This window comes from Staurois parvus, unplaced genomic scaffold (assembly GCF_062004578.1).
Source record: "Staurois parvus isolate SC_StPar_1 unplaced genomic scaffold, SC_StPar_1.0 ptg000564l, whole genome shotgun sequence".
Lineage (NCBI taxonomy): Eukaryota > Metazoa > Chordata > Amphibia > Anura > Ranidae > Staurois > Staurois parvus.
In genome coordinates, this window is record NW_028318360.1 from 4,839,693 (window position 1) to 4,853,923 (window position 14,231).

The following is a 14,231-nucleotide window of genomic DNA, read 5'->3' on the forward strand; positions in this document are numbered from 1 at the left end:
TCTGCTGAATTTTTGTTGCTATGCTGTCTCTCAGTGTTACAATACACCTACCATTCGATTTTTAGACTGATCCATTTCTTTTTGAGTGGGCAAACATTCAAAATCAGCAGAGGATCAAATACTTATTTCCTACACTGTACATACCAGAGAAAAAGGTCACTGGCTTTGGGATAACCAAAAAGTCGAGTATCTAGCTGTTCGTCCCCAATACAAATACATGCTTTACTGCCTATACAGACTGATTTTACTGTTGTGGGTTTAGTAACACTTTAAAAGTAAAAGCAAGCATAAAACAGTTTTATAAACATATTAGAACAGGGGTGTCAAACTGGTGGTCCTCCAGCTGTTGCCAAACTACAAGTCTCATCTACCTTTCAGAGTCATGCTTGTAACTGTCAATCTTGCAATGCCTCATGGGACTTTTAGTTTGGCAACAGCTGGAGGGCCACCAGGTTGACACCTGTGTATTAGAATGTTTACCGTTGAGTGATCGCCTGAGCTTGGCTTCTTTTTCTCCATCATCATCTAGTCCTTCAGCCTTTAACTTTTTCCAGTTCAGTTCATCCTTTTCCTGGATTTTCAGATCGCTGTGGAGTTCTGCCAGTTTTACAGGAGAAAGCTGGAGCTGAAAGAGGCAAAATGTGTATATGTAGATGCCACTGATAAATGGTACAGACTTCATGTTTGTCAGTTTTCCCCTGGCTTCGCTACTCAGTGGGCAATGGACCTTGAACAAGTTTGCAGCCAAAAAAAAAAAAAAAAAAGAAATTTCCCCCACAATCCTCTTTCCAGGTAAGAGGTTCAGAAATCTTTAAAGCTGAAATCTACATATGATTTTTAATGCATAGGTACATTGGTCCAGCTTGGGATGTAAATACCTGAGCTATAACTGTGGAAGACAAATTGTTGCAGTAGTCAGCGCTACTACAGTGGTATCCTCGAGTCCTTTGCTGAGCAGCTGCCCTTCTGCATAGTAACCACAAAGGGTCACTCGCTCAGCGCTGCCACCATTCACAGAATGTCTTGTATTTTTTCAATAAATATAAGGCTTTTTCTGATTCAACAACCGCCTGTTTTTTGTTTTTTTTTTATTTTAACTGTCCCCTGGAAGTCGGTGTGAATGAGTCCTTAAATGTATGATACAGGCTTGTGGAGCAATTTTCAAGTGATGTCACAAATTACATTCATTTTTACAGTGATTTCAAAGGAATAGAATGAGTACTGTATTGCTCAATTTAACAGCTGCAATGTTTCACAATATCTTAGGATTCCAAAAAGGATTGAAATTCAAAGTAGTACCGAAGCCTGATTTTTTTTTTTTTTTTACAGAATTAGATCTATATATGTGATTTGAGCAGTAGACAACGGTTTTAAAGAGAAGAGAAAAAAATAATAAAAAAAACACAACAACTTACAATCTACTATGTTTACAAGCACAGTCTCCTGGTTGCCCTGCAACGCTTCCTTAACCATTTGCCCCCCCCAGAGGATTTACCCCCCTTCTTGACCAGGCCATTTTTTTGTCATACGGCGCTGTGTTACTTTAACTGACAACTGTGCGGTCATGCAACACTGCACCCAAATGAAATGTATGTCCTTTATTTCTGTGGTACTTGATCACTTCTGAGTTTTTTTTTTTATTTTTTGCACTATAAAAAAAAAAAAAAAAAAAAAAGCCTGTCAATTTTGAGAAGAAAAAAAAAAAGCACATTTTTGACTTTTTGCTATTAAGCATGTCCAGTAAAAAAAAAAAAAAAAAAAAAAAAAAAAATCAAATTTCGACAGTTAGGTTAGGCCAAAATGTATTCTGCTAAATGTCTTTGCTAAAAAAACCCCAAAAAAACAAAAGATACCAATACGTGTAAATTAATTTGTTTACGTGAGAGTTATGGGTATTAAAATCATTTTTAAAAAAGTCTTTGCTAAAAAAAAAAATCCCAATACATGTAAATTAATTGGCTTATGTGAAAGTTACAGAGTCTACAAATGGCGGTATATATACACTGGGATATTTATTTATTTTTTATACTAGTAATGGTGGCGATCAGCGACTTATAGCAGGACTGCGGCAGGCATCTGACTGTCACGGATGTCCCCAGTGACACAAATACAGTGATCAGTGCTAATAAAAATTAAAAAAAAAAAAAAAAAAAATCACTGACACTGTCCTAATGACACTGGGCAAGAAGGGGTTAACATCTGGGGTGATCAAAGGGTTAACTGTGTGTGTTTTACTGTGTAAAGCACATTGCAAAGCAGTGTGCAGAAGCTGACAGGAGAAAGATCGGTATTGTTTACATTCAGACATCTCCCCTGTCAGTAATACTCAGCGATAAATCACCGGCCGGGACCCGGAGATCGTCAGCTGAGGCAGCCAATGGTGGCGCAGGGAGGGCGTGTGTATCCCTTACCCGGAAATGCAAAATCACACACACATATTCTATAATATAGACACACACACCACATGACTTTGCGCAGCCCTGACACCCTGTAGCAGTATTTCTGCTATAGGGTGGTGGGCAGGCGGTTAAACTTCTGCTTGGGGAGCAAATGATAATAACTTAAAGTGGAAGTAAAGGCAAATCTTAACTAACTCTAAACCTACTCTCAGCCACATTGTAAGCCTAATCTGTCTAGCCCTGTAAAGAAAAAAAAAAAAAGAAAGAAATAATCACTATACTTACCTGTTGTGCAGTCGCTCCGGTCCGGTCCCACTGTCAGCAGTGGCTTCAGTGTACAGGAGAGGTAGACAACAGAAGCCCCATAGTAAGTCTAAGGGTGGTGTCACTTCCCAGGTATTTCTCAGCCATTGCTGCTGTCTCCAGACCGGACCAGAGAGGCAAATAGTGATTTTTTTTCTTTATAGGGCTAGATAGACTAGGCTTAGAATATGGCCGAGAGTAGATTTAAAGTTAGAATTAGCTAGTCAGAATTTGCCTTTACTTCCACTTAAATACAATTCAAGTGCCACCACATACACCTTCTGAAAAGTAAACACTGTCACTTGTCCCTGGGTAAAAGTCACAGATTTAAATCTCTTAGATTGTAAGCTCCCAGGATCAGGCCCTCCTAACCCTCTTGTATTGAACTGTATTGTTGCTGCATTGTCTCCCGTTATATTGTAAAGCACTGAGCAAACTGCTGGCGCTATATAAATCCTGTATAATAATAATAATCTTATACCCGGGCATCTAATAAAGAAGATTTGCAAGCCAAAAGAGGAGTGCCAGTTTTTACTTTTCATATGGATACATAAGGCATATGGGAGCAGTTACTGCAGGATCACTTACTGCTTGAGTTCAGACGGGTTTTTTTTAATGTGGACATGCATACGAGCCCTGTCCATTCCTCTCTGGCTGCCTGTGCATGCTGGCATAGGAAGCACCCAAACATAGGCTAAACTGGCCACAGGTGGATTGAGGTTCAGCCGAATGTTGACCCATCTATGGTTTTTCCATTTGAGAGAAATGGCCCTCAAACGGGACTGTTGGTAAATTTCCATTCGATCAGCGCTTGCCACCAATCAGCTGCAATGCTGACCAGTGTATTCTGACAGTGGAGGGGTCCCCCAATCCAAAACATTTAGGGTTTAGTAACACTGGTTTTACAGTTAAGGGCCCTAGATTACAGATAACTTCAGTCATTATTGAGGCTGTGCAAAGCCAAGGAAAAAAAGTGTCAAGCATGAATGGACACAATGGATGCACTGTGTGGGTCATGAAAGACGTTTGAAAACCAAGATGAACTGCCAACAATTATAAACTATAGAACAGGTTTTTCCAACCTTTTCCTGTGCGCACCCAGTTTATGGAGTATTATTGGGCTGGGGCTGGTCAATGAGAAAGATTTTGCTTGAGTAATTAAAGAACATTGATCAACAATACAAGTTAAAGTACGCCTGTCACAGGAGAATTTGCTTCCTGTCCATTATGCTGATGCTATGGCTTCATTGCTTTTGGAGTCACTGACCCTTGTCTGACACTCACTTAGACCATGCGTGTACTGGGAATCTGTATCTGAAGACAAAATGTTTGTTTTCCCCATTTTGAATAAAGTAGAGTAGAATTATGTCTAGTACACAGAGAAAAACGGAGCAAAAAATACCACTTTCAGAGTGATCGTCCAATAAGCTGATCATTAATACAAAGCTTTCGAGAGCCGATCATGACAGTTCATGTGAAAATATCCAAGAGATAAACACAAAAAAAGTTCTCAAAAGATAAACAGAACAAATGATTTTTGTGTAAATGGTATAGTATTGTACGGCAAAATAATAAATTTGACCAATGGAAACAAAAGAATACATTAAAATACAATACATTATCGCAGGAAGTTGTATTCTGTCTTACAAGACTTTTCATAACTCTACTAACCTAATTTGTTTTTTGGTGTAAGACTAGCATGCAAAAAAAAAAAAACAGAGGATAATTCGTCCAATATTCTCAGTGTGTGTACAAGGCCTTAATACCGCTGTCAAGTTATATTTTTATCCTTGCTGTCACATTAGGGAGAATCCCTTTTGTATCCTGTCCTAAAGACTCAACAGGAAGTGAGGGGAGATCATTCCATTGTAAGGGAAATCCCCTCAGACAACTGACAAGGGGCAACATTTCCCTGATCTGCTACCGTTTACTTTTTTTTTTTTATTTTAACTGACAAGATCTACTTTAACCACTTACCCTACAGAGGATTTACCCCCCCCCCCCCTTCCTGACCAGGCCATTTTTTGTGATAAGGGGCTGCATTACTTTAATTGACAATTGTGCGGTTATGCAGCGCTGCACCCAAATGAAATTTATGTCCTTTTTTTCCCCCACAAATTAAGCTTTCTTTCGGTGATATTTGATTGCCTCTGCGGTTTTTTATTTTTTGTGCTATAAAAACAAAAAAAGAAAAACAACTTTGAAAAAAAAAAATTAAAATTATATATATACAGTCAGGTCCATAAATATTGGGACATCGACACAATTCTAACATTTTTGGCTCTATACACCACCACAATGGATTTGAAATTAAACGAACAAGATGTGCTTTAACTGCAGACTGTCAGCTTTAATTGGAGGGTATTTACATCCAAATCAGGTGATCGGTGTAGGAATTACAACAGTTTGCATATGTGCCTCCCACTTGTTAAGGGACCAAAAGTAATGGGACAGAATAATAATCATAAATCAAACTTTCACTTTTTAATACTTGGTTGCAAATCCTTTGCAGTCAATTACAGCCTGAAGTCTGGAATGCATAGACATCACCAGACGCTGGGTTTCATCCATGGTGATGCTCTGCCAGGCCTCTACTGCAACGGTCTTCAGTTCCTGCTTGTTCTTGGGGCATTTTCCCTTCAGGTTTGTCTTCAGCAAGTGAAATGCATGCTCAATCGGATTCAGGTCAGGTGATTGACTTGGCCATTGCATAACATTCCACTTCTTTCCCTTAAAAAACTCTTTGGTTGCTTTTGCAGTCTGCTTTGGGTCATTGTCCATCTGCACTGTGAAGCCGCGTCCAATGAGTTCTGAAGCATTTGGCTGAATATGAGCAGATAATATTCCCGAAACACTTCACAATTCATCCTGCTGCTTTTGTCAGCAGTCACATCATCAATAAATACAAGAGAAGCAGTTCCATTGGCAGCCATACATGCCCACGCCATGACACTACCACCACCATGCTTCACTGATGAGGTGGTATGCTTAGGATCATGAGCAGTTCCTTTCCTTCTCCATACTCTTCTCTTCCCATCACTCTGATACAAGTTGATCTTGGTCTCATCTGTCCATAGGATGTTGTTCCAGAACTGTGAAGGCTTTTTTACATGTCGCTTGGCAAACTCTAATCTGGCTTTCCTGTTTTTGAGGCTCACCAATGGTTTCCATCTTGTGGTGAACCCTCTGCATTCACTCTGCTGAAGTCTTCTCTTGATTGTTGACTTTGACACACATACACCTACCTCCTGGAGAGTGTTCTTGATCTGGCCAACTGTTGTGAAGGGTGTTTTCTTCACCAGGGACAGAATTCTTCACTCATCCACCACAGTTGTCTTTTGGTGTTGCTGAGCTCACCGGTGCGTTCCTTCTTTTTAAGGATGTTCCAAACAGTTGTTTTGGCCACGCCTAATGTTTTTGCTATCTCTCTGATGGGTTTGTTTTGTTTTTCAGCCTAATGATGGCTTCACTGATAGTGACAGCTCTTTGAATCTCATCTTGAGAGTTGACAGCAACAGATTCCAAATGTAAATAGCACACTTGAAATGAACTCTGGACCTTTTATCTGCTCATTGTAATTGGGATAATGAGAGAATAACACACACCTGGCCATGGAACAGCTGAGAAGCCAATTGTCCCATTACTTTTGGTCCCTTAACAAGTGGGAAGCACATATGCAAACTGTTGTAATTCCTACACCGTTCACCTGATTTGGATGTAAATACCCTCAAATTAAAAATGACAGTCTGCAGTTAAAGCACATCTTGTTTGTTTCATTTCAAATCCATTGTGGTGGTGTATAGAGGCAAAAATGTTAGAATTGTGTCCATGTCCCAATATTTATGAACCTGACTGTATATATTGGATTTTTTTTTTTTTTAAATACTAGTAATGGCAGTGATCAGTGACTTATAGCAGGACTGCAGTGGGCATTCTGACACTAGGGGGGAACTGACTAACTGCTGTCAGACCATTTGAACTAAGGTAAGTATTTTTGCCTTTAGTTTTGCTTTAAAGAGTAGCTGTGCCTGGCAACCAATCAGATGCGCTCTTTCATTTTAAAGCTTTACTGAACAAGCTCCTGATTGGTTGCCATGCACAGCCCTTCCAGATTCTGTCTCCTCCAGTTTTGATAAACCCCCCCCCCCTCAAAGGGTATTGTACAGGATGCCAGGGATGGGTCCTGGAGGGCACTTCTATATCACCATTGTTTGGACTGTGGTTCCTTAAAGGGGGACAACATGTGACAGTTTGGGAGCACTCAGGGATTCTCACCTCTGTAGGATGAGGGGTTTCGGGGTGAACTGTTACAGGGAAAGCTCATTCACACTTTCCCAGCATTGTTAAGTACGGATATGGGTCCTTGAATTTAGAAGCGATGGGAAAAATCCTCCAACCTTGACTATGGGTACTCTGGTCCTGATAGAGTCGACCTGCTTCTGGTTCTTTTCAGCCCTCTCAGTCTGGTGACAGACAGGTGTGCATAAGGTGTGATGTGGAGCAAGACACATTGGTGCGAGGAGCGGTGGAGTGTGGACACTGCTGAGCTGCTGGTCCTTCCTTTGGGCCTGTGCAGCAGGAGGGGACTTTAAACCCTGTTGTGGAGGTTTTGCTAGCAGTGAGTCGAAGGTTTGATTTATACCAAGAGTTAATGGATGGATTGGGCTATTTTATACTGAAGAAAGCCACTTTGTTTTGCCCATTTTGAAAAATAAAGACTGCTTTTACCATCATGGCTGCCTGGCGATTGGGATTCCTACATATACCACAATTGGTGCTTGGATGCAAGGGCCATGTGGGCAATTTGTTGGAGAGGGCTTGATTTGTTTCTGAACATTATTAGTATTCAATATATTACTTTACTATATATATATTACATTCACATCAGTCCCAGGGCGTATAATCTATGGTCCCTAAGTTACATTCATACATACACATACTAGGGCCAATTTAGACTGGAGTCAATTAACCTACCAACATGTCTTTGGAGCGTGGGAGGAAATCGGAATACCAGAATCCAATCTCGATCCAGCGATGTGCACGAAAACAGAAGCTCTCTCAGATCTCTCCATCCTCATTGGCTTAGACACAGCAGTAGGAGCCGTTGGCTCCTGCTGCTGTCAACCACAGCTGGTGAGCAAAGAATGCGGGGCAGAGCTGAGCCTGTCTGAGTGCTTTATAGACAGAGCCGGCTTGGGAGCGAGTATGCCCCCATAGAGTGCACCACAAGTACCCAAGAACTTCAACTTTATGAAAATGCTAGTTGACTGGCTATTATTCTTACTGTAGTTCCATAGAAAATTGTGTACTGCTGTTTCGCCTTCCCCCTCTTCCCCTAGCTCTTATGCAACTAAAAACAAAGGGAATGTGATCATATATAAATTTTTGTTTTTTTTCTTTAATATATCTTTACATATATGTTTTGCCTTTCACTTCCATTTTAAACTGAATGGGTTGTTTTAAAAAGGTGAAGGTTTATATACACTTTAACCACTTGCCCTCCAGAAGATTTACCCCCCTTCCTGACCAGGCCATTTTTTTGAGATACGGCACTGCATTACTTTAATCGACAATTGCGCGGTCATGCGATGCTGTAACAAAATGAAATTTATGTCCTTTCCCCCCCAAAACAAATAGAGCTTTCTTTTGGTGGTATTTGATCACCTCTGCGGTTTTTACTTTTTGCGGTATAAACAAAAAAACAAGACAATTTTGAAAAAAATAACTAAAAATAAAATGATTTTCTACTATAAAATATATCCAGTAAAAAAAAAAATTAAAAATCAAAATGTCTTCATAAATTTAGGCCAAAATCTATTCGGCTACATATTTTTGGTAAAAAAAAAAAAAAAAATTCCAATAGGCGTATAGTGATTAGTTTGCACAAACATTATAGTGTCTACAAAGTATGGGACATATACTGGAATTTCTCTTTTTTGTACTAGTAAATGGCAGAGAGTGACTTATAGCAGGACTGCAATATTGCGGCGGATATTTTCAAACTAACTGACACCGTGTGGGAACCAGTATAACTAATACAATGATTAGTGCTAAAAATATACACGGATCTCTGTACTAATGGCATTGGCTGGGAAGGGGTTAACATCTAGGGTGGTCAAAGGGTTAACTGTGTGCCTAGCTATGTGCTTGGTGTATACTAGATGGTGCTGGTACAAGAGAAAGTGATGGACTGTGCTCCCAGCTCTGCAGGGAAACAGGATAGATCACTTCCTCCTTTCACAACACAGCTGTTCCAGTTCACAGCAGAAGCAATCCACTGGCGGCGCGCACTCACCTCCGTGAGGTGGAAGTGCAAAATCACCTATATATACCCACACACGATTTTGCACAGGAGAGTCGCCCTGTAGCAGTAAAACTGCTATAGGGCGGAGGGAAACAAGGTAAATAAATTATAGAATGTGCTCCTAAATGTGCAAGAAAATATGACAACTCCAGGAAGAGTCAGTTCCATAACACTGTCCCCATCTTGCACATCACTGCCCTCTCCTTGACTAGGAGGGTCTATTGACTGCCTGTGCTTGCCCAGCTCCTTCACAACCTTTTACATAGGAGTGAAGTGGAATACTATAATGCCCTGGTGTCCACACCGTGGCCCTTGGGGCTTCTGAAAACAGTAACTTGTATGTCCCTTTTGAAGTGTAAAAGCAAGGATCTTGAACAGTCTCCTGTACGGTCTCTCTAGTTTAGTTCTCCTGAAGTATACCCCCAATCTCCAACAACTCCTAGAGCATATATGCAGCCCCTCACCCTCTCCGGTAGCACGCCTGCAGTCTCTCACCCTCTCCTATTGCCAATCTGCAGCCCCTCTCCCTCTCCTATTGCCCGTCTGCAGCCCCTCGCCCTCTCCTATTGCCCGCCTGCAGCCCCTCGCCCTCTCCTATTGCCCGCCTGCAGCCCCTCGCCCTCTCCTATTGCCCGCCTGCAGCCCCTCGCCCTCTCCTATTGCCCGCCTGCAGCCTCTCGCCCTCTCCTATTGCCCGCCTGCAGCCTCTCGCCCTCTCCTATTGCCCGCCTGCAGCCTCTCGCCCTCTCCTATTGCCCGCCTGCAGCCTCTCGCCCTCTCCTATTGCCCGCCTGCAGCCTCTCGCCCTCTCCTATTGCCCGCCTGCAGCCCCTCGCCCTCTCCTATTGCCCGCCTGCAGCCCCTCGCCCTCTCCTATTGCCCGCTTGCAGCCCCTCGCCCTCTCCTATTGCCCGCCTGCAGCCCCTCGCCCTCTCCTATTGCCCGTCTGCAGCCCCTCGCCCTCTCCTATTGCCCGTCTGCAGCCCCTCGCCCTCTCCTATTGCCCGCCTGCAGCCTCTCACAGCTCTCTCTCTCTCTCTAGCATTAGATATATGGAACATAACATGTGGCTCCTCCGGTGAGGTCAGGGGCCTAGATCTCTATATGAAAGAAAGTTGAACGGCACTGCTGTAAAGCATCACGTTAGGGATAGTAAGAGTCTGCTGAGGACATCACATTATATGTGTACAATGGAAGCTTTACCAGGAATACAATGTTAGATACACATGTAATTCTATAGGAAGAGTGTTGGTGAGAAGGATGTCAGGGTCTCTGGATTTCTATCCCAGCAGGATGTGTACAACCATAGTCACATAGTACATGGCAGCCATAACAGGCTAAAGGAGGTCACATGACCCTCACCTAGGTCTGCAATGTACCCAGTACACGGCATAACACAGCACATCCGCCGTACAGGGAGGAGGTCACATGACCCTCACCCAGGTCTGCAATGTACTCCGCTCACGGCATAACACAGCACATCCGCCGTACAGGGAGGAGGTCACATGACCCGCACATCACTCACCCGCTGTGCCTTCTCCCAGATCTGGTCCAGCTTCTGTATGCGGAACTCCACCCCCTCCGGCCGGTTCTCATTCTTCTCCCGGGAATATTTCCCCCCTCCTCCGCCGGCCCGGGCACCCAGCACCGACAAGGAGCAGAGCAGCAACCAGCGACACACAGCGGAACTCATGTCTGCCGAGGAGCACAGGGACACGGGAGAAGCCGGCCACTCCGCCTGTTTATTGGTCCACTGGTGTAGCTGAACACGAACTGGATCCTCATTGGATGAGAGCATCCCACAGGGATCCGCCTACTCTTGGACTAACTCTAACGGCCCTGGAAGAAATTGAACCATCGGCGCTTCTTAAAGACCGGGGAAGCTGAGCGGTTCCGTTCATCAATCACACTGCTGTACTGATAATGTCATCCCCAGGGGTGGACTGACCATTTGGAAACTCGGGCACTGCCCGAGGGCCCGGGGTCAGTAGGGGACCCATGTGATGCCCCTGGTACCTTTTTCATAGGCTTTTTTGAGTTTGGGCAAGGACACAGGGGCCCCATGATCCCCTATTGCCCGGGGGCCCCATGAGTTGTCAGTCCGCCCCTGGTCATCCCATATATGTCATGTAATGAAATATATATACATTGATATAAAAGGTAAACACATCAATAATAAATGATATATAACATGTAAATAATAGTTAAATTATGCAGTAAAATATAAATTATATATATTAAAAAAATCTAAACTACAAATCTTAGTTATACACTAAAAATACAAATAAACATACAGATAACTATACACATAACACAAAGTATTTATTAAAAAGGAAAAAATATATAAACACAAACACAGTATAAATATATATATATATACAGCAGGGAAAATAAGTATTGAACACGTCACCATTTTTCTAGGTAAATATAGGTGCTATTGACATGAAAAGTTCACCACGTCGGTAACATCTCATGCAATCCACACATACAAAGAAACCAAAACAAATAAGTTTAGTAATTAACCCCTCGCTCTCCTGAGGATTTACCCCCCTTCCTGACCAGGCTATTTTTTGCATTACTTTAACTGACAATTGCGCGGTCATGCAACGCTGCACACAAATTAAATTTATGTTCTTTTTCTTCCCCACAAATTGAGCTTTCCTTCGGTGGTATTTGATCGCCTCTGCGGTTTTTCTTTTTTGCGCTATAAAAAAATGACTGACAATTTTGAGAAAAAAAAACTGTATTTTGGACTTTTTGTTATTAAACATGTCCAGTAAAAAAAATAAAAAAATCAAATTTCGTCAAATTTAGGCCAAAGTGTCTTTTTCTACATGTCTTTGCTAAAAAAAATCCCAATACGTGTAAATGAATTGGTTCATGTGAAAGTTATAGCGTTTACAAATGGTGGTCTATATACTGGGATTTAAAAATGTTTTTACTAGTAATGGCGGCGATCAGAGACTTATAGTGGGACTGCAGCGGACATTCTGACTCTAGGGGGAACTGACTTGGTGTCACTAACATCCCCAGTGACACCAAAAAAAAAAGCACTGACACTGTACTAGTGGCACTGGGCAGGTAGGGGTTACCATGAGGGGCGATCAAAGGGTTAACTGTGTGCTTTGTACTGTTTTACACAGTGCTGTGTCCATGTGCTTCACTGTAAGCACACAGCTTTGCATGGCTGTGCTCTGCACAGCCACCCAAAGCAGTGTGCACAAGCTGACAGGGAGTATAACTGTTTTGTTAACAAACAGTTCTCCTCCCCGTCAAAGATGCTCATGAATCACCAGGCACCGGCGAGTAATCACCGGCTGGGACTCGGTGATTGACAGCTGCGGCTGTGAATGGCGGCGTGGGTAGGGCATGCGGGCGCCTTGCGTGCGCCCCCTACCTGTAAATGCGAAATCACGTATATGTACTTGATTCTGCGCCCCCGTGTCACCCTGTAGCAGTATATCTGCTAAAGGTCAGTCGGGAAGCAGTTAAGTTATGTGTAATAAAATGGAATGACACAGGGAAAGAGTATTGAACACATGAAGAAAGGGAGGTGCAAAAATCTGGCTGAAATCTATCAGTAATTAGACAGTGATCCTGCCGCTTGTCAGTGCAAATTAATATCAGCTGGTTCAGTCTCAACTGATGGCCTATAAAAAGGTGTCTCATTACCAAGATGTCACACAAGATTCTCATCATGGGTAAAAGCAAAGAGCTCTCTCAAGACCTTTGCAACCTTATCGGTGCAAAACATACTGGTGGCATTGGTTACAGAAGGATTTCTAAATTTCTGAATGTTCCAGTGAGCACTGCTGGGGCCATAATCTGGAAGTGGAAAGAACATCATTTCACCATAAATCAGCCATGATCAGGTGTTCCTCAAGAGATTTCTGACAGATGAGTGAAAATAATTATCAGAAGAGTTGTCTAAGAGCCAAGAACCACTTGTGGAGAGCTTCAGAAAGACCTGGAATTAGCAGGTACAATTGTTTGAAAGAAAACAATAAGTAATGCACTTAACTGCCATGGTCTGTATGCACGCTCACCATGCTCTTCAGCAGCAATGGCTGAAGAAAAAACATGTTAACACTTGTTTAAAGTTTGCTGCACAATATTTAGGCAAGTCTGTGAAATACTGGGAGAATATAGTCTGGTCAGATGAGGCCAAAATTGAACTTTGTTGATGCCATAATACACACCATGTTTGGAAGTCAAATGACATCACCCCAAAAACACCGTACCAACAGTGAAGTTTGGAGGTGGGAACATCATGGCGTGGGGCTGTTTTTCAGCATACGGTTCTGGCAAACTTCATATCGTTGAAGGAAGGATGAATGGAAAAATGTACCAAGACATTCTTGATAAAAGTCTTCTGCCATCTACCAGGAAGATGAAGATGAATCGAGGGTGGACATTTCAGCAAGACAATGATCCCAAACACAAAGCCAAGGAAACTCTCAGTTGGTTTCAAAATAGGAAAATACAGCTGCTAGAATGGCCCAGCCGATCACCTGACTTGAATCCAATAGAAAATCTATGGAAAGAACTAAAGATCAGAGTCCATAGAAGAGGCCCACAGAACCTACAAGATTTGAAGACTGTTTGTGTGGAAGAATGGGCCAAAATCACACCTGAGCAATGCATGCGACTAGTTTCTCTATACAGGAGGCGTCTTGAAGTTATCATTACCAGAAAAGGATTTTGTATGAAGTATTAAATAAATTTCAGTTAGCGCGCTCAATACTTTTTCCCTGTGTCATTCCATTTTATTACACATAACCTAATTTCTGAACTTATTTGTTATGATTTCTTTATATGTATGGATTGCATGGGATGTTACCGACGTGGTGAAAACGTCAAGTCAATAGCACCTTTAGAAATATATTTACTGAGAATAATAGCAACGTGTTCAATACTTATTTACTTATTTACTTTACTGTGTGTGTATGTGTGTATGTATATTTATATATACAGTGCCTTGAAAAAGTATTCATACCTGTTGAAATTATCCACATTTTGTCATGGTACAACCAAAAACGTAAATTAATTCTATTGGGATTTTATGTAATAGACCAACCCAAAATGGCACATAATTGTGAAGTGGAAGGAAAATGATAAATGGTTTCTCAACATTTTCTACAAATAAATATAATGAATAGTAGTTATATATATTATAACATATAAAAAAATCATTAATTGTTACTATATATATATATATATATATA

The 14,231-nt window shown here is 41.9% G+C and overlaps 1 protein-coding gene across 1 annotated transcript in view; it reads right to left on the reverse strand.

The window, feature by feature from the left end:
* LRPAP1 (LDL receptor related protein associated protein 1) overlaps nt 1–10,752 on the reverse strand; it is a 36,408-nt gene extending 25,656 nt beyond the window's left edge. Inside the window, exons 1-2 of the mRNA XM_089691566.1 lie at nt 10,532–10,752; nt 481–625 (exon numbers count right to left, since the gene is read on the reverse strand). Coding sequence (XP_089547692.1) covers nt 481–625; nt 10,532–10,699 — 313 coding nt within the window. The 5' untranslated portion in view covers nt 10,700–10,752. The remainder of the gene's footprint in view (nt 1–480; nt 626–10,531) is intronic.
* Between the last annotated feature and the right edge of the window lie 3,479 nt (nt 10,753–14,231).